This window comes from Balaenoptera physalus (assembly GCF_965194825.1).
Source record: "Balaenoptera physalus genome assembly, chromosome: 1".
Lineage (NCBI taxonomy): Eukaryota > Metazoa > Chordata > Mammalia > Artiodactyla > Balaenopteridae > Balaenoptera > Balaenoptera physalus.
The window spans coordinates 36,601,534-36,622,833 of NC_138882.1; the positions used below are offsets into that span (position 1 = coordinate 36,601,534).

Below are 21,300 nucleotides of genomic sequence, written 5' to 3' on the forward strand. Positions count from 1 at the left end.
TTGCCTGGTTACAGAGACTTCCACAGAGACCAAGGTATCCCTGGCAAGGTTTAGCAGGCACTGGATTTGAAATAATTACAGCGTCTCTATAATTTGGTTCTGACTGCTTTTGTTCAATGAGTCTGTCAACAAGGATGTATGTTGTACCTCCTTATTATGTGGATAAAGGAAAATATACATGACTAACTTTTTTAAATGGATAAATTACATTTGCATTAAAGGTAAAAATTGCTTTTGGGTGTGCTATGTCATCTTTTACAAAATTCATTACTTTATTATAACTATTAGATGATAAGCATCTTGATATGTGGAACTTGTTCTTACTGCCCTCATCAAGGACCTAGAATAGAAATTGGTACAGAAGGGATGCTACATAATGTGTGATCCACATAAATGTTAAGAGCAATATGACATATCTATCAAGATGCTAGATACATGACATAATCCACACTTATTCTGCTAGTCATAAGTAGACCAAGGACTTCAAGTCTAAGAATAAATGGACATTATAGAAGGTCCACTAGAACTCCAAAGGGACTATATGAGAGACTAAGGAAAAGGTGATGAAGTCAGAGATTGCCTGAGTTTGTCAGAAGAAAATACAAAAATACCCAGTACACAACTTAGGCAAAGTCAATATCAAGATGGTCTTTGTTTACATCTTCTTCTTCTTTTCTCTCCTCTGTTACCTCAAATATTTATTGAAATCTTATTATCTCTCGAGCTCTGTGCTAGGTCTTAGATTTCAAGAGCAAGCAAGACAGACATGGCCCCTTCCTTCCTGGACCTGACAGTTGCTCCTTCTCGTCATTTCCACCTATGTATTGCCTGGAAGCTGGGGACTGGATCCCATGGCCAGACCAAAGCCCAAAAGTAGGGAGAGGACTGACTCGCAGCCCTATAGGACAAGGGGCCAAAGCCATTAAATGGGGTCTGTCCATGAGAGCACTTCTTGTGAATACTTTGACCTTTTCCCTTGTTTTCTCTTGGATTATGGTTACATTTATGTTTAGCCAAGAGTTTTGGTTGTTATTGTTTTGATTTGCTTATCTTTTTAATTTCCCTTTACACAGTAGGACCTCTTTACCTACCACCAACTTGTCAGAAAATTTGATGTATCAGGATAACTTTACATGATAATGTTGCAAAGAATAAATGGATGGAGAATTTTTTTTAAAAAGTGTGGCCTGTCCTATATTTACCCCTCTGCTGAAATCCAGCATGACTTTGAAGAGGCTGTGTCCATGTGTTCCAGGTGGTGATTGGCAGCAAAGAAAGGTTTTCTCCTGGTGGGTTTAGGAGAGGTGAGGAGAAGCAGACAGTAGAGTGAAGCACCTTCCAAGGGCTCAAGAGACAAAGCCTGCCTTCTCCTGAAACACTGGTGAAGTGAACCTTAAAGTGTGTTTCTCTAATTAGGGAAACTCCTCCACTGAGATTTAGAGAGAGATATGTTGGGGAGAGGGTAGATACTTGAGAAAAGTGGGAAAAGTGTGAAATAGGTGAGATAGAGGAAGTCAGAGAGATTTGATGGAGAAACACAGTCCAGATGATTTAGTGGCCATTGGGTTGTCTTTATTTTCTCTAGTAGATTGCCTGAGGATTTAGAAATGGGCTGCACGGGGGTTCATCCCCTTGGTATTTGATCAGGCAGGTACAATGGTAGAACAGGGTAAGAAAGTTAAGGGCATTGAAAAGAAAAATGGAGAAGTGATGGGTCAGAAAATCTCAATCAGAAAGGAAGAAATGAAAATACGAGTTGAGAGAGGGATAGAAAGTAGAGGAATCTATGTATTGGAGGTCTCACTGAGGACAAAGAATGGTAGATTGAGAGTAATTGATTAAAGGTTATGTTCAGAGTCTGATGTCTAACAAAATATTTTTGGAGCTAGAACAATTCTAGGTGAAAAGTTCCAGGGTGTGTCTATGGAAATGGGTGGCTGAAATAGGGGAAGTCATTTAAAATAAGGAAATAAGTGTCTAGGATGTTAAACATGGATATGATGACATCCTGAAAAATGGGTGGATGTTGGATGGAGAGGAAGCCTCTGAGGATGCCAAAGGCTTCAATAAATAAAGAGCAGTGGTGAAGAGAGGTCAGGAGCTGACAGCAAGCAGAAGGCATGGAACAGTATTGCTCAATGGAACTGTTTCCATAGAGGCTGGATATTTTTTAAAGAGATGGTGGAAGAGAAAGAATCTGAAATTGACAGTGTGGAACAAAAATATTATTTACTAATAGAAACCACAGAATTGGCAAGGCTGAGTTGGCATTTTTAACTTTTTCTTTTAGAAAATTTTAAATAGGAAATGAAATAGCATCTTGTAAATGGCATGTATTTTGTTCTCTTGCTTGTATATTTTCTGTGTCATGTTTTCTGCCTCTTGAGTTTATCCTAGTTTAGGCTATCTTAAAACGGATCTGTTCTGCTCTGTGTCTGGTAGAAGAGTTGACTTGTTTGCAAAGTAAGCAGCCCTGTAGTATATTATGACAGAGCGTATCATGTACCACACCCAGATCCCTGTGACTCACAATTCCTAGGAAGGATTGAGAGATATTTAATCACTCATTTGCAGCTAAGTGATCTGATACTTTATTATTATAAGTCCATGAGATGGTGGCTACTATGTGCACAGCCCCTGACAAAGAGAGTTAATGAAAGGAAAGAGAATTGAATCAAATCTCTGTCCTTGGCAACTTCACTCATTTATCCATTTATTCACATGTCTATTGAATGTATCTTCTACGTCATACACCGCTAGACAAACATAAAGTTAGTTGCTAGAAACATAAAGGTGTTTAGTTCCTAATCTTTATTCTTGAGGGACCATGGTTTGGTGGCATCAGCAAATATAGTTGACCATATAACAGCATGGGTTTGAACCTTGTGGGTCCAATTATATGTGGATTTTTTCAATAAATGCTACAGTACTGGTAGGATACCTTCAAGATGGCAGAGGAGTAAGACGTAGAGATCACCTTCCTCCCCACAAATACATCAGAAATACATCTACATGTGGAACAACTCCTACAGAACACCTACTGAACGCTGGCAGATGACGTCAGACTTCCCAAAAGGCAAGAAACTCCCCACGTACCTGGGTAGGGCAAAAGAAAAAAGAAAAAACAGAGACAAAACAGTGGGGATGGGGCCTGCACCTCTGGGAGGGAGCTGTGAAGGAGGAAAAGTTTCCACACAGTAGGAAGTCCCTTCACTGGAGGAGGCGGGGGTGGGTGGGGGGAAAGCTTTGGAACCACGGAGGAGAGCGCAGCAACAGGGGTGCAGAGGGCAAAGCAGAGAGATTCCCGCACAGAGGATTGGTGCCGACCAGCACTCACCAGCCTGAGAGGCTTGTCTGCTCACCCGCCGGGACAGGTGGGGGCTGGGAGCTGAGGCTCCAGCTTCAGATGTCAGATCCCAGGGAGAGGACTGGGGTTGGCTGCGTGAACACAGCCTGAAGGGGGCTAGTGCACCACAGCTAGCCACGGGGGATTCTGGGAAAAAGTCTGGAACTGCTTAAGAGGCAAGAGACCATTGTTTCAGGGTGCACGAGGAGAGAGGATTCAGAGTGAGCTCCAGAGATGGGCGTGAGCTGCAGTTATCAGTGCGGACACCAGAGATGGGCATGAAACGCTAAGGCTGCTGCTGAAGCCACCAGGAAGCCTGTGTGCAAGCACAGGTCACTATTCACACCTCCCCTCCCAGGAGCCTGTACAGCCCGCCGCTGCTAGGGTCCCGTGATCCAGGGACAACTTCCCAGGGAGAACACAAGGCACGCCTCAGGCTGTTCTAACATCATGTTGGCCTCTGCTGCCGCAGGCTCGCTCCACATTCCATACCCCTCTCTCCCCCAGCCTGAGTGAGTCAGAGCCCCTGAATCAGCTGCTACCTTAATCCCGTCCTGTCTGAGTGAAGAACAAACGCCCTCAGGCGACCTACACACAGAGGTGGGGCCACATCCAAAGCTGAACCCCAGGAGCTGTGCGAACAAAGAAGAGAAAGGGAAATTTCTCCCAGCAGCCTCAGGAGCAGCAGATTAAATCTCCACAATCAACTTCATGTACCCTGCATCTGTGGAATACCTGAATAGACAACGAATCATCCCAAAGTGAGGCAGTGGACTTTGGGAGCAACTGTAGACTTGGGGTTTGCTTTCTGCATCTAATTTGTTTCTGGTTTTAGGTTTATCTTAGTTTAGTATTTAGAGTTTATTATCATTGGTAGATTTGTTTATTGATTTGGTTGCTCTCTTCCTTTTTTAAATATATAGATATATATATTTTTTCCTTTTCCTCTTTTTTGTGAGTGTGTATGTATATGCTTCTTTGTGTGATTTTTGTCTGTATAGCTTTGCTTTTACCATTTGTCCTAGGGTTCTGTCTGTCCATTTTTTAAAATATAATTTTTAGTGCTTGTTATCATTGGTGGATTTGTTTTTTGGTTTGATTGCTCTCTTTTTTCTTTCTTTCTTTTATTAATTTAAAATTTTTTTATTTTTAATAATTTAAAAAAATTTTTTATTTAAATAACTTTATTTTATTTTATTTATTTCTTTTTTCCTCCCTTTTCTTCTGAGTTGTGTGGCCAACAGGGTTTTGGTGCTCGACCCAGGTGTCAGGCCTGAGCCTCTTAGGTGGGAGAGTCAAGTTCAGGACACTGGTCCAAAAGAGACCTCCTGGCTCCACGTAATATCAAATGGCAAAAGTTCTCCCAGAGATCTCCTTCTCAACGGTAAGACCCAGTTCTATTAAACGACCAGCAAGCTAACAGTGCTGGACACCCTATGCCAAACAACTAGCAAGACAGGAACACAAACCCACCCATTAGCAGAGAGGCTGCCTAAAATCATAATAAGGCCACAGACACCCCACAATACACCACCGGATGCGGTCCTGCCCACCAGAAAGACAAGATCCAGCCTCATCCATTGGAACACAGTCACCAGTCCCCTCCACCAGGAAGCCTACACAACCCACTGAACCAACCTTAGCCACTGGGGGCAGACACCAAAAAGAACAGGAACTATGAACCTGCAGCCTGCGAAAAAGAGACCCCAAACACAGTAAGTTAAGAAAAATGAGAAGACAGAGAAACACACAGCAGACGAAGGAGCAAGGTAAAAACCCACCAGACCAAACAAATGAAGCGGAAATAGGCAATCTACCTGAAAAAGAATTCAGAGTATGATAGTAAAGATGATCCAAAACCTTGGAAATAGAATGGAGAAAATACATGAAACATTTGAGGACCTAGAAGAACTAAAGAGCAAACAAACAATGATGAACAACACAATTAATGAAATTAAAACTTCTCTAGAAGGAATCAATAGCAGAATAACTGAGGCAGAAGAATGGATAAGTGACCCAGAAGATAAAAGAGTGGAAATAACTACCACAGAGCAGAATAAAGAAAAAAGAATGAAAAGAATTCAGGACAATCTCAGAGACCATTGGGACAATATTAAATGCACCAACATTCGAATTATAGGGGTCCCAGAAGAAGAAGAGAAAAAGAAAGGGACTGAGAAAATATTTGAAGAGATTACAGTTGAAAACTTCCCTAATATGGGAAAGGAAATTGTCAATCAAGTCAAGGAAGCACAGAGAGTCCCGTACAGGATAAATCCAAGGAGAAGCATGCCAAGACACATATTAATCAAACTATCAAAAATTAAATAAAAGAAAAAATATTGGAAGCAGCAACGGAAAAGCAACAAATAAAATACAAGGGAATCCCCATAAGGTTAACAGGAGATCTTTCAGCAGAAACTCTGCAAGCCAGAAGGGAGTGGTAGGACATATTTAAAGTGATGAAATGGAAAAACCTACAACCAAGATTACTCTACCCAACAAGGATCTGATTCAGATTTGAAGGAGAAATTAAAAACTTTACAGGCAAGAAAATCTAAGAGAATTCAGCACCACCAAACCAGCTTTACAACAAATGCTAAAAGAACTTCTCTAGGCAGGAAACACAAGAGAAGGAAAAGACCTACAATAGCAAACACAAAACAATTAACAAAATGGTAATAGGAACATACATATCACTAATCACCTTAAATGTAAATGGATTAAATGCTCCAACCAAAAGACACAGGCTTGCTGAATGGATACAAAAACAAGACCTGTATATATGCTGTCTAGAAGAGACCCACTTCAGACCTAGGGACACATACAGACTGAAAGTAAGGGGATGGAAAAAGATATTCCATGCAAATCAAAAGAAAGCTGGAGTAGCAATTCTCATATCAGACAAAATAGACTTTAAATTAAGACTATTACAAGAGACAAAGAAGGACACCACATAATGATCAAGGGATCAATCCAAGAAGATATAACAATTGTAAATATTTATGCACCCAACATAGGAGCACCTCAGTACATAAGGCAAATGCTAACAGCCATAAAAGGGGAAATCGACAGAAACACAAATATAGTAGGGGACTTTAACACCCCACTTTCACCAATGGACAGATCATCTAAAATGAAAATAAATAAGGAAACACAAGCTTTAAAGGATACATTAAACAAATGGACTTAATTGATATTTATAGGACATTCCATTCGAAAACAACAGAATACACTTTCTTCACAAGTGCTCATGGAACATTCTCCAGGATAGATCATAACTTGGGTCACAAATCAAGCCTTGGTAAATTTAAGAAAATTGAAATCGTATCAAGTATCTTTTCAGACAACAACGCTATGAGACTAGACATCAATTACAGGAAAATATCTGTAAAAAATACAAACACATGGAGGCTAAACAATACACTACTAAATAGCCAAGAGATCACAGAAGAAATCAAAGAGGAAATCAAAATACCTAGAAACAAATGACAATGAAAACACAACGACCCAAAACCTATGAGATATGGCAAAAGCAGTTCTAAGAGGGAAGTTTATAGCAATACAATCCGACCTCAAGGAACAAAAAAGAACTTAACCTTACATCTAACCTTACATCTAAAGCAATTAGCGAAAGAAGAACAACAAAACCCCAAAGTTAGCAGAAGGAAAGAAATCATAAAGATCAGAGCTGAAATAAATGAAAAAGAAATGAAGGAAACAATAGCAAAGATCACTAAAACTAAAAGCTGGTTCTTTGAGAAGATAAACAAAATGGATAAACCATTAGCCAGACTCATCAAGAAGAAAATGGAGAAGACTCAAATCAATAGAATTAGAAATGAAAAAGGAGAAGTAACAACTGACACTGCAGAAATACAAAGGATCATGAGAGGTCACTACAAGCAACTCTATGCCAATAAAATGGACAACATGGAAGAAATGGACAAATTCTTAGAAAAGCACAACCTTCCGAGACTGAACCAGGAAGAAAAAGAAAATATAAACAGACAAATCCCAAGCACTGAAATTGAGACTGTGATTGAAAATCTTCCAACAAACAAAAGCCCAGGACCAGATGGATTCACAGGTGAATTCTATCAAACATTTAGAGAAGAGCTAACACCTATCCTTCTCAAACCCTTCCAAAATATAGCAGAGGGAGGAACACTCCCAAACTCATTCTACAAGGCCACCATCACCCTGATACCAAAACCAAACAAAGATGTCACAAAGAAAGAACACTACAGGCCAATATCACTGATGAACATAGATGCAAAAATCCTCAACAAACAGAAACAAGAGCAAACAGAATCCAACAGCACATTAAAAGGATCATACAGCATGATCAAGTGGAGTTTATCCCAGGAATGCAAGGATTCTTCAATATATGCAAATCAATCAACATGATACACCATATTAACAAATTGAAGGAGAAAAACCATATGATCATCTCAATAGATGCAGAAAAAGCCTTCAAGAAAATTCAGCACCATTTGTGATAAAAACCCTCCAGAAAGTAGGCATAAAGGGAACTTACCTCAACATAATAAAGGCCATATATGACAAACCCACAGCCAACATTGTCCTCAATGGTGAAAAACTGAAACCATTTCCACTAAGATCAGGAGCAAGACAAGGTTGCCCACTCTCACCACTATTATTCAACATAGTTTTGGAAGTGTTAGCCCCAGCAATCAGAGAAAAAAAAGAAATAAAAGGAATCCAAATCGGAAAAGAAGAAGTAAAGCTGTCACTGTTTGCAGATGACATGATACTATACATAGAGAATCCTAAAGATGCTACCAGAAAACTACTAGAACTAATCAATGAATTTGGTAAAGTAGCAGGATACAAAATTAATGCACAGAAATCTCTTGCATTTCTATACACTAATGATGAAAAATCTAAAAGTGAAATTAAGAAAACACTCCCGTTTACCATTGCAACAAAAAGAATAAAATATCTAGGAATAAATCTACCTAAGGAGACAAAAGACCTGTATGCAGAAAATTATAAGACACTGATGAAAGAAATTAAAGATGATACAAATAGATGGAGAGATATACCATGTTCTTGGATTGGAAGAATCAACATTGTGAAAATGACTCTACTACACAAAGCAATCTACAGATTCAATGCAATCTCTATCAAACTACCACTGTCATTTTTCACAGAACTAGAAAAAAATATTTCACAATTTGTATGGAAAAACAAAAGACGCCAAATAGCCAAAGCAGTCTTGAGAAAGAAAAACAGAGCTGGTGGAATCAGGCCCCTGGACTTCACACTATACTTCAAAGCTACGGTAATCAAGACAGTATGGTACTGGCACAAAAACAGAAATATAGATCAATGGAACAGGATAGAAAGCCCAGAGATGATAAACCCATACACAAATGGTCACCTTATTTTTGATAAAGGAGGCAAGAATATACAATGGAGGAAAGACAACCTCTTCAATAAGTGATGCTGGGAAAACTGGACAGCTACATGTAAAAGAATGAAATTAGAACAATCCCTAATGCCATACACAAAAATAAACTCAAAATGGATTAAAGACCATAGTGTAAGGCTAGACACTATAAAACTCTTAGAGGAAAACATAAGCAGAACACTCCATGACATAAATCACAGCAAGATCCTTTTTGACCCACCTCTAGAGAAATGGAAATAAAAAGAAAAATAAACAAATGGGACCTATTGAAACTTAAAAGCTTTTGCACAGCAAAGGAAAACATAAACAAGATGAAAAGACAACCCTCAGAATGGGAGGAATATTTGCAAATGAAGCAACTGACAAAGGATTAATCTCCAAAATTTACAAGCAACTTATGCAGCTCAATATCAAAAAAACAAAAAACCCAATCCAAAAATGGGCAGAAGACCTAAATAGACATTTCTCCAAAGAAGATATACATATTGTCAACAAGCACATGAAAGGATGCTCAACATCACTAATCATTAGAGAAATGCAAATCAAAACTACAATGAGGTATCACCTCACACCGGTCAGAATGGCCATCATCAAAAAATCTACAAACAATAAATGCTGCAGAGGGTATGGAGAAAAGGGAACCCTCTTGCACTGTTAGTGGGAATGTAAATTGATACAGCCACTATGGAGAACCGTATGGAGGTTCCTTAAAATCTAAAAATAAAACTACCATACGACCCAGCAATCCCACTACTGGGCATATACGCTGAGAAAACCACAGTTCAAAAAGAGTCATGTACCACAATGTTCATTGCAGCTCTATTTACAATAGCCAGGACATGGAAGCAACCTAAGTGTCCATCAACAGATGAATGGATAAAGAAGATGTGGCACATATATACAATGGAATATTACTCAGCCATAAAAAGAAACAAAATTGAGTTATTTGTAGTGAGGTGGATGGACCTAGAATCTGTCATAGAGAGTGAAGTAAGTCAGAAAGGGGAAAACAAATATCGTATGCTAAGACATATATATGGTATCTAAAAAAAAAAAAAAAACAATGTTTCTGAAGAACCTAGGGGCAGAACAGGAATAAAGACGCAGACATAGAGAATGGACTTGAGGACAAGGGGAGGGGGAAGGGTAAGCTGGGACGAAGTGAGAGAGTGACATGGACATATATACACTACCAAATGTAAAATAGATAGCTAGTGGGAAGCAGCCTCATAGCACAGGGAGATCAGCTTGGTGCTCGGTGACCACCTAGAGGGGTGGGATAGGGAGGGTGGGAGGGAGATGCAAGAGGGAGGAGATATGATGGTATATGTATATGTATAGCCGATTCAGTTTGTTATACAGCAGAAACTAACACACCATTGTAAAGCAATTATGCTCCAATAAAGATGTTAAAAATAAAAAAAAAAATACTACAGTAGTACATGATGGTTGAGTCTGCGAATGGTTGAATCCATGAACCCTACAAGGTCTGTCTGGCCATCGTCAGGGTCTGAGCTCTTATCCTGGGAGAGACAGGAAACCACTGGTATGTCTAAGCTGAGAGAGTCTGTGCTGGCTATGCTGAGAACATACTTCTACAGAGTCAGGACAGACCAGGAGACCTGAGAGGAAGCAGTCACCCAAGCTAGAAATGAAGCCTGCTCAGACAAGACTATAAAGGGTGGAGGTGGGGAGATGGAGTCAGATTTGAGATGTATTTGGATGTAGAGACAACAAAATTTGCTGATAGATTCTACGCAGGATGTGCAAAAAAGTGAAGCATCAAATAAGACTCCCAGGATTTTTGGCCTGATCTGGAAGGATGCGGTTGTCATTAACTACGATGGGGAAAACTGTGATGTTGGAGGTGGGATGAAAAATAGGAGCTTGGTTTTTTACCTGGTAGGTTTGAAATGCCCATTAGATCTCCAAGCAGAGTTGTCAATTAGACAATTGGGTAGATATGTTTAGAATTCATGGGAGTGATTCAGACTGGACATATAATTTCAGGAATCATACCATTTAGACTAGATGTCATCAAGGAAGTAAGTGTTGATAGAGAAGGGAACAGGTCAAAGGACTGAGCACTAAATCAATGTCTTTAGGACTGTGAGAAATTCAAAGGAGGCAGCAAAGCCAACTGGGAAGACACAACCAGAGACATAGAAGAAAAACCAAGAGAATGTGGCATCCCAGAGAAGAAAGTGCATTAAGAAGAAACAAGTGGTCAACTGTGCCACGTGCTGCTGCCAGTGCCAAGAAACGACCATTAAGAAATGTGAGCATCATTAATGACCTGGATAAAAGCAGTTTTAGTAAAGCGATGGGGGGAGGGGCAAAATCCTCATTGAAATAAGTTCAAGGAGGAGAAAAATTAGACCCAGAAATTACTTACAAATCTTTTGAAGAGCCCTAAGGGAAATAAAAAATGAGGCAGTGGGACTTCCCAGGTGGCACAGTGGTTAAGAACCCACCTGCCAATGCAGGGGGACACAGGTTCGATCCCTGGTCTGGGAAGATCCCACATACCATGGAGCAACTAAGCCCAAGTATGCCACAACTACTGAGCCCACATGCTGCAACTACTGAGCCCGCATGCTGCAACTACTGAAGACTACACACCTAGAGCCCGTGCTCTGCAACAAGAGAACCCTCTGCAATGAGAAGCCCACACACCACAATGAAGAGTAGCCCCTGCTCGATGCAACTAGAGAAAGCCCGCACAGCAACAAAGACCCAACGCAGCCATAGATAGATAGATAGATAGATAGATAAATAAATAAATAAATAAATAAATAAATAAATAAATAAATAAATAAAAATGGGACAGTGGCTGAAGGGAGAAGTGGGTCCAGAGAGGACTTCTGTTTCTTTGAAAATCAGAGAATTAACAGTATGTGTGTATGTTTGCAGGAAAGATCCAATTGAGAGAAAAAACTGATGATGCAGGTGAGAGGGGAGACAATTGCTGGAAGAATGTCCTAGAGTAGGAGAGGTAAAGATGGGATACAGGGCCTGAGTGGAGGCTTGGAGCCTAGACAACAATGCACACTGAGTCCTGGGTCCAGCATGCAGGCCGCCAGTTTGCAACATCGGCACATTTTATCTGCTTATCCTGAAAATATACTGGACATTGTGGGTCCTTCACAGCAGAAAAGGCTTTCTTTGGAAACATCACCAACGTTCAGATTTTCCTCATTGTAAACATTGCCAAGATAAAGCTGCTGCCCATAATTAGTGGGACTTTGAGGGAATCATGTGCTCTGGAAATAGCTGAATTTGGGTTCGAAATGAAGAAATAAAGCTTGAATTGATTTCAAATTGCATCATCCACACTAGAACTACTTACATTTCTTTTTAACATTTTGGTCTTAGTCCACCAGGAACAGATAGCCACATAATTTCAGCCCCTAGATTAAAACCACTGACAGCTCTCCAAGAATCTGATTTGTCTTTTAAATGCATGTTGATATCATCACAGAAAAATTCTAAGTTTGGGGACCTCCTCTTGGAAGCTTGGACTTGTCACATATTTGAAATGATAAAAACTTTATTTCTGAAACAGTACTTCAGTTAGAAGTAAAAACATTAGTGCTCTGTGCGCAGACTGAGCACCTGTGATCCTTGGCAGCCCTTCTGTATTGGCTGCTTTGAGAAGGAAGGCTCTCCTTGGGTCAACATGCCCCATTACTTTATCCATGGTGAATAGCACTTTGTCAAATGATTTTATTAGGAAACGTGACTAGAACCTGAAGATTTTCTTTAATAATTCACAAGTTAATTGGCTTTGGAGGACATGTATTGACACACTTTGTTGCATTTGAGGTAATATTTTGGATAAGAAGAGCCTACTCTCTAAGCCATTTAAAAGGAAACAACTAATCCAGTTTGCCTTACTTGCTGGATGTTTCTGTCCTAAAAACAAAGAAGATTTTTAAACTCTTGCCTCTTTTCTCTATTTTTAATTGATATATCCAGTTTTCTCAAAGTTCCTACCCAGATGCTAAATAAATATTGGCTGATAAAGATGTTTCTGTTCTTTAAGTGATAATAGCATCACACGAAATAGTTAAGCAGTAAAAAAAAAAAAAAGATATATACACACAATGACTTCTGGTTTAAAATGATGAAAAATGAATATTCATGTTTATTACTACTCTTTCCCAAAATGCCACTAAAGTGACAGGAAAGGAATTTTTAAAAATACATTTATTTATTTATGAATGATTTATTTTTGGCTGGGTCGGGTCTTCATTGCTGCGCGCGGGCTTTCTCTAGTTGCCGCGGACAGGGGCTACTCTTCGTTGCAGTGCGTGGGCTTCTCATTGTGGTGGCTTCTCTTGCTGCGGAGCATGGGCATTAGGCACGTGGGCTTCAGTAGTTGCAGCACGCGGGCTCTAGAGCCCAGGCTCAGTAGTTGTGGCGCACGGGCTTAGTTGCTCCGCGGCATGTGGGATCTTCCCAGACCAGGGATGGAACCCGTGTCCCCTGCATTGGCAGGTGGAATCTTAACCACTGCGCCACCAGGGAAGCTCAGGAAAGGAATTTTTTTTAAGGCAGAAAAACACAAGAGAATGACAATGGGTGAGGAGATGCACACGGGTGTCCGAACGGTAACTAATTTAGCAGAGAGTAGGAAGCTAAAACCTAACTGCCTGCAGAGGGAGAAGCTGGCCTGTTTATGCTGAAGAACCTCACAAAAGCTGAGAAACTGGAGGCACCAAGAACCTCTGAAGATGGGGGAATGAGGGTTTGGACTGAAATTAGGAGAATGGGTTGAAAATATACGTGAAGTATATAGACCTCCAAGGATCCTTCTCATATCCAGAGCATCCAAGTGACTACCTTGGCAGGAGGAAGCGGGTATTAAGTGGAAAAATCAAGGCAGAATAATTCTCGATTCTAAGATAACAGAAAGCGAAAGAAGAGGGGTAGGAAAGACAAATATTAAGATCCCAGGATGTTAGTAGCCAGGCTTATACCTCTCTGTTCCATCCCAGGCAAGGCTTTGGAGGATTTCTTTCTAGAGAAACAGATAGACCTAAGAGAAAATATTTTCAGACAATAATATATGGAGCTACTTCCTACTCTCAATAACTCTACAGTCAAGCCAACGAGGAAACAAACCTGGACCATACACACACAGAGAATTCTGTACCAACTTTTTGGAGCCTTACTCGTCAATATTAAAGGAAAATTAAGAATCATAAGAGAGCTGAGAAAAGCCTCCAGCATGAGAAACAGAGGCCAAAACTAAAAAAACAGAGACAAAAAAAAAAAAAGCAACTCAGAAGACACATGCAGACAGTGCAAGCAGTGGAAGAGTTACCCACCACCAAAACAAAACAAAACCTGCATAATTAATATCATCATCTATAAAAAAAGATATTATATCTATGAAACGAGAAAAGGATGCTGGTAAAAGCAAAAGAATATTCAGAGACTAAGTAAGAGCTAATGGTAACTGAAAAGATCATAGCAGTAATAAAAGTTCAATAGAAGGACTAAATGATAAAATTGAGGACATCTTTAAGGAAATATAACAAAAGGACAAAGAGATAAAAGATAGAAAAAAAAGACACAAAGTTTAGAGAACTAATAGGAATCTTAGGACTAATAGTCTAACTAATAGGAGTTCAAGGAAGAGAATACAGAAAAAAATTATCAAAAGAATAATATAAGAATACTTCCCAAAACTGGAGGATATGAATTTCTAAATTGACTTGTCCAGCAGAGTGAATGAAAAAGTCTAATACAAGGCATATTGAGATAAAATTTCAGAGTTCCAAGCTCAAAGAGAAGAAAGTATAGCGTTATAGAGAATAAAACTGGGCCAAACATAAAGAATTTGGAGTCAGAATGACATCTAAATTCTGGAAGTTAGTAATCCTGAAGATAGATGACAATAAAGAAATGCCTTCAAAATTCTAAGGAAAAGAAATTTCAACTTAGATTTTAAAAACCTAGACAAACTTTCAGTCAAGTTTGTGGGTAAAACCAAGATTTTTCAAATATTCAAAAAATTTAAAAAGAGAAAATTACCTCCAATACTCCCCCTCCCCCTTTCAGGAAGCTATCAAAATGAGGAGAAACACAAGACAAGAAGACAGAGGTGCAGGAAGCAGGAAATCCAATAACAATAATAACAAAAAAGGCAAAGTTAATTCTCAGAATCATGATAAAAGGAAGTCCCAAGATGACAGAGGTACAGATTGGTATAAGATAATGAAAGACTACAAAAGTTTGTACTCCAAGAGGAAGAAAAAAATGGAACTCATAGTTTATTTAATGTCTGACCATATTTTAGGGAGTTTTACAGTTCTGTGTAAAGTTAGTGAGAGGTACATAGAAAAACTGAGCAAACAGTAGAATGAGGCAATTATCAATGGAAAGAAATATTTTAAAAATTAATGCAAAAAGAAAAGTTAATGCACTACATACTAATCTGTTAATATTTATAGTACTAATATATAAATACTGAATATTACTTTAAGTAAGGATTGTTATATAACTATATTGAGAGCATGAGGGAGAGAGATGGGAAGTATGTGGGGAGAGTAGGGGTGTAAGAGAGTTAAATTCTAATCTTCCATAAGAAGAAGTCAACAGATAAGGTCTAAAATTGATAAAGAAATAGTAAGACATGAAGAATAGAGTTATGGAGGTACATACCTGAAGATATAGTTAAAAATGCTGAAAATTGCTACCTTTTAGGAGGATGCTGGGTCAGGGAACTACTGCTTCATGCCCTTAAAAAGTACTGTTTGGATTTTTAAATTGCACATACACACACATATAGCCTAAAATTTATATTAAAAGTCACATATAAAGCCATGTAGGAAAAAAGATTTATTGTGAATATTTAGTAAAATAATGTGTGTACAACACATAATATAGTGTTGATACATCATAGATTATTAATAAATTCCTAAGATTTACTAGTTTGTAATATAAAGGCCGTCTCATTAACAGAATAATCAGCAAATACATGTACATCTTTACTCATCATTCTCTAGTAAAACATTTTTTTACTAAGAGTTGTGGAAGATATAAAGAACTATGAAACATAATCCTCACACTAAAATAATAGCCATGACAGCTAATTTTTAATTGGTGTAAAATGCACACCAAGCATTGTTCCAAGTACTTTAAATTAACTCACTAAATTCTATGAGTTAGATACTATTATTATCTACACTTTATAGATGAGAAAACTGAGGCCCAGTAAAATGAAGTAACTTATCCGGGTCATGGAGCTCGTAAGAGATGGCGCCAGAATTCAAACCCAAGTAGAAGGCTTGAGAGTTGATGTTATCCACTGTGTCACACTGCTTTATGTCCTAGTTGAGAAGAACAAACAGAACTAAATGACCTTATGAGATTTAAAAGAGTTCAACATAGTGCTAGAAGAGATGTCTCAAATACATGTAAGCATATTTTAGGGAAAATAAGTGTATTACTGTAAGATTCAGAGGAGAGTGAGAACCCTTCAGGTTAATGGTCAAGGAAGAATTTACTTGGACCAAGCTGGGCAGGGAGGGCATTCCTTGTGAGTGAGTCAGGATGTGGAGGTGGGAACTGGATGCCAGAGGTCAGCAAGGAAGGTGATTTGACCAGGTCATTGCAAGTTTTGTTCATCCACACACGAGACCAGTGAGAACAAGGCAGGAAGGACCTAATGTCAAATTACAAAGGGCCTTGATGGCAGGCTAAGAAAACTGAACTTGATCCTGTAGAAATGGGTAGTCATCATTGAGCAGGTGGGAGTTTAATCTGGACATGGTACCCATAATCAATGGATAGGAGAAGAGGAAGTGGGAAGAACAGGGAAGGGCTTATTGTGACAGGCTGGATGAGAGTTTTCAAGATCAGACTGGGGTTAGTGAGAGTGCTGAGAAAGGGCTGGATTCTGGATGGGAAAAACCATCAAGACTTGCCAAAAAATGTTGGATTTTGTCTTCTCTACCAAGGAGAAATTTTTTCAAACTAGAAAGGATGGAACTGATATGATTCAAATGGAATTAAATTGCAAGAAGTTCAAGTAAATAAGTTCAGATCACTAGATTCAAACAAGTTACAACCCAGAACAATCAAATACTGAGCAATTATGATCTTGAATCAGTTGATAGGATTTCTTTTAAAATGAGTGTAAGGATTTCTAGAATTAATAGTAATGTATGCTCAATAGAGAAAATAAATTAAAATAGAAAGAAGAAAAAATCAGTAAGCATACCCCACAGATATATCCTTAGCTGACATTTTGGTTTATTTTTTTCAATCTCTTTTATATATAACTTTGTTTTCATGTTGATACATAGTCAGATTGATGATCATAATATGTATAGAATTTATAATTTTTATCTTGCTTGAATAACATTGTAATAAAACATTTCATATTCTGTTACAAATTTATTTGTATATATAACTGAATCACTACATAACATTCAGTATTGTGGGTATACATACCAAAAGGTATATAACCAAATATCATTGGATATTTAAGTACTTTAAAAAAAAGGTTTTTTTATATAAGTATAGTATCTTTTTGCTTAAAGGCTTTTTTTCTGAATTGTGAATTACTTCCTTAGGCTAGTTTTCCAGATAAAGATCTTTAGGAGAAACAAGAGAGTATGAAATGAGCAGCCAGTTTAAACATAACTTCTATTTAGGTGGAGGTGAAAGAGTTAAACTGCAAAACCTTAGTGAGACAACAAAATGACCGTTTGTTTTAACCACACTGCTGCCCCTGAAGGACAACTGATAATGACACATGGGAAATAGCTCATAGAAAACATCCAAGTAGGCACAACTATGGTCTGATAATTAACGTCAGAAGCACACTTTAGTTGTGCCTATATTTATGTGTTTTTATATTGCATTTACATTTACAGGTATTTACTAAGTTAACTGGGAAAATGAACATAGTACGTTCTTAAGTGTGGGTATAATTATTCTCCTAATTCATCCTACTGTTGTTTAAAAATCCTGAATTCATGGAAACAGTAAAGATTATGGAAAAGAGATATCTGATCCAGTTAGTACTCACTGACGCTTAGAGTGAGAATCATGTGCTTGGAGTGGTGCCTGCAGGAGTTGCCGTTTCATTTTGCAGGATGTATATTGTGACCTGTGAGTGGTGTGATGGACCAAGTGAAAAATCTGTAGTCAGATGATTTGGGTTCAAGTTTCGCCCTGATCATTACCACATGTATGACTTTGACTAGTTAGGTAATCCTTGAGACTCACTTAGGGGAGGATCATAACACCTATCTCAAGGAGTGGATGGAGGACTAACTGAGATATCAGTGAAGAGCACCCTAGAGGCAACGAGACCCTCCAAGCATCTGAATTGTTGCTGTCATCACATCTGTCCCCCACATTATGCTGGCACAGGGTTTAGTGGGGATTCACTACATGGGAGAGGTCATTGGAGGAGAGCCAGAAACTCTCCTCACTAGCTCTGAGAAATCAAGTTAGTGGCTTGTTCTCACAGCTCCTCAGATGGAACGGTAAGAACAAGCAGGGGTCAAAACTGTACAGTTAATGGAATCTTCCTGGTTTCCCTTTGATGGTAAGTCACGCTGGAAGTTCCCACGGATGTTCTGGTAATGGTGAGCCCTCTGATTTGACCCTGGACCTCTCAGAATATAGTAAACAACCAGGATTATACTACGCAAATCAGAAGATTGATCCAACATGCTTAAAATTTTTTTGTCATGTTGTCAATTTTCTCATATATAATAACTCAGTTTTTTGGAAGTCAGCAGAGTCCACTACTGTTGTTCATTATAGGCTAAGATTATTGCACAACCAAGGTTAACTCTACTTAATTAAAACTGATCTACTAAATTAGGGGGCAAAAAGGGAAGAGGTACATTTGATTGTGCTGTCCTCGATATAATGACTTACTTGGTCCTTTGTTGCTAAAGCCCACCAACTCCAGAACTGAAAACTTTGATCTCATTTTATGGTTCTTAATCAACTTTATGGAGGTGCAATTTACATAAGCCAAATGGAAACATTTAAAGTATTCAGTTTGATGAGTTTTGACAAATGCAAACATGCATAACCACCACCCTGATCGATATACAGAGCATTTTTGTTGCCCTCAGAAGTTCCCTGTTGCCCTTTTACAATCAGTCCTCCTACCCCTTTGCAGTGCCCACTCTAGACAGCCACCAATTTGATTTCTATCACAGTAAATTGATTTTGTATGTTCTAGAACCTCGCACAAATGGAATCATATAGTATGTACTCTTACGTGTCTAGCTTCTCTTGGCTCACCATGTTTTTGAGATTCATTCATGTTGTTGTTTGTATCACTAATTTGTTCCTTTTCAATATTGAGTAAATATGGACGTACCAATGTATGCAGGCACTACAATTTGTTTATCCATTCCGCTGTTGATGGACATTTGAACTGTTTCCAGTTGTGGCTAATTAAGAATAAAGCTGCTAAGAACATTTATGTGCAAGTCTTTTGTAGACATGTTTTTATTTTCCCTGGGTCAATACTTAGAATTGGAATTGCAGGGTCATAAGGTATCTGTTTAACTTTATAAGAAGTGACCAAAGTGTTTCCCAAAGTGGTTGTACTATTTTACATACTCATTAACAGTGTATGAGAATTCCAGGTGTTCTATCCTCACCAATAAAAGGTCTTTTTAAACTTTAATCATTCTCATGGGTGTTTAGTAGTAGCTTATTGCTTTTTTGCTTTTGCTTTTCATTTCCTTGATGAATAATGAATGATATTGAGCTTTTTTTCCCCCTGTGCTTATTTTGGCCATTCCAATACCTTTTTTTTTGTAAAATGTCTTCAAGTGAAGAAAGCAATAGATGGCGAGACACCTAAACCTGGGTGGATAAAGATACCATTCTTTGAATGAAGAAGGTTTGAAGTAGAAAGAGAGGTGATTGATTGAATATAAAACTGAGCTCACTTCCATATAGTTCTCAAATAAACTCAAAATCTTCTTTATAGTTCTTTTATCCTGGAAAATTCTTTCCTCTCTTTTCTACCTAGTGAAGTTCTAATCTGATACAGAGGTCAGGGAAGATTTACCTAAACTATGAATTACGAGGGAGAAATGGCCAAAGGTTGAAATAATGTTTTCAGTCCTCATCTTACTTACTATATCTGCAGTACTTATTAAACAAGTCAATAAATTCCAGGGTCATAAAGAAGATAGACCGGTAAATACAACTTAACTACAATTTATTCAGTGCCTATTCTGTGCATGGAATTGCACTAGGGAATAAAAGATAAAATGATAAATTAGATCTTATACTTGCCCTCAGTAAGTTCAAATCTCCTTGCAGTTTAGACTTGTCCTTCAATTAGCCCATATGTGGCAGAACAGACTAAGAAAGTACCAGCAGGGAGAGGCCAAGTGCTTCAAACCACAAGGATTAATGTGTAGGAGAGGGGAAGAAAGGATACCATGGAAGTCTTAGAGGAGGTGGTAATAGATGGAGACCTTGAGGAAAGAGCATTGACTGATTGCAGTTAATGCTTGTTTGAGGTAAATTGCTTTCTTTATAGCAAACTATTTGGCTTTATATGAAAAAGTGCAATTTATCCCAAGGAAATGCTCATCTTTAGGTAATTGGGTTTTATTTGACAACTAAAAGAGAAGTGGTAGGAAAATATTTACCCACTAATGAATACTTCTGAGAAATATCAAGGAACAGTTAGCTTTAATTATATACCAACAAATATAAAGTAATGTGTAGTGGAAGTAGCATAATTTTAAAGCTACTTAGATCTGGATTCAAATCTTGGCTTTGCCGTCTGTATCCTTTGGTCTGATCATTTTCTCCTCTGAGCCTCAGTTTTATCATGTGAAAATGGACGTAATAGTAGTTTACTCATGGCACTGCTGTGATGGTTAAGCAGTGAGGTTAAGCCTCAAACTAAGAGTAGCACATTATGTGATCCTTAAATACAAATTTCTTTCTTCTCTTCTTACCCTTGTGCAATTCTAATGAGCTCAGATTGAAGTTCTGCTTTTTAATTTGCAAGATCATAAATCAAGGCAAACAAAACACAGATGGGACTACAGGGGAGGAAGGGAAGGAGGACAATGTTTAAACAAATCTGGATCTTTGTAAATGACCTAATCTTTGCCAAAGAAGAAATTCTACTGGGTGGGAAAAGAATAAGGAGGATAACTGAATGATCTCAACACTATTAGCATCTCCTTTATATTTCTTTTATAGATTTTTCAAACTGTCTGTCATGACATGCTCTTTTTTATAAATTACATGAAAAGTGGGCACATCCTGGTATATGAAGTGTTCATTCATGCCTGTCATTGCCATCAATTGTTGCCAATATTTATTGAGTATTTATTGTGGGTCAAACAATATACCAAATGCTTTACATACATCATCTCATTTGTCCATCACAAAAACCCTATGAGGTAGGCAACATTATCACACCTGAGTTATAAATGAGCAATCTGTGTCACAGAGCGGTTCGATACCAGCCCACACAGAAAGTAAGGGAGCAATA

General features: G+C 38.3%; 1 protein-coding gene across 1 annotated transcript in view; it reads left to right on the forward strand.

Moving 5' to 3' along the window:
* The first annotated feature begins 911 nt into the window (after window positions 1-911).
* CD55 (CD55 molecule (Cromer blood group)) overlaps window positions 912-21,300 on the forward strand; it is a 56,676-nt gene continuing 36,287 nt past the window's right edge. The window contains exon 1 of the mRNA XM_082434552.1: window positions 912-954. Within this exon, the coding sequence (XP_082290678.1) occupies window positions 927-954 (28 nt within the window). The 5' untranslated portion in view covers window positions 912-926. The remainder of the gene's footprint in view (window positions 955-21,300) is intronic.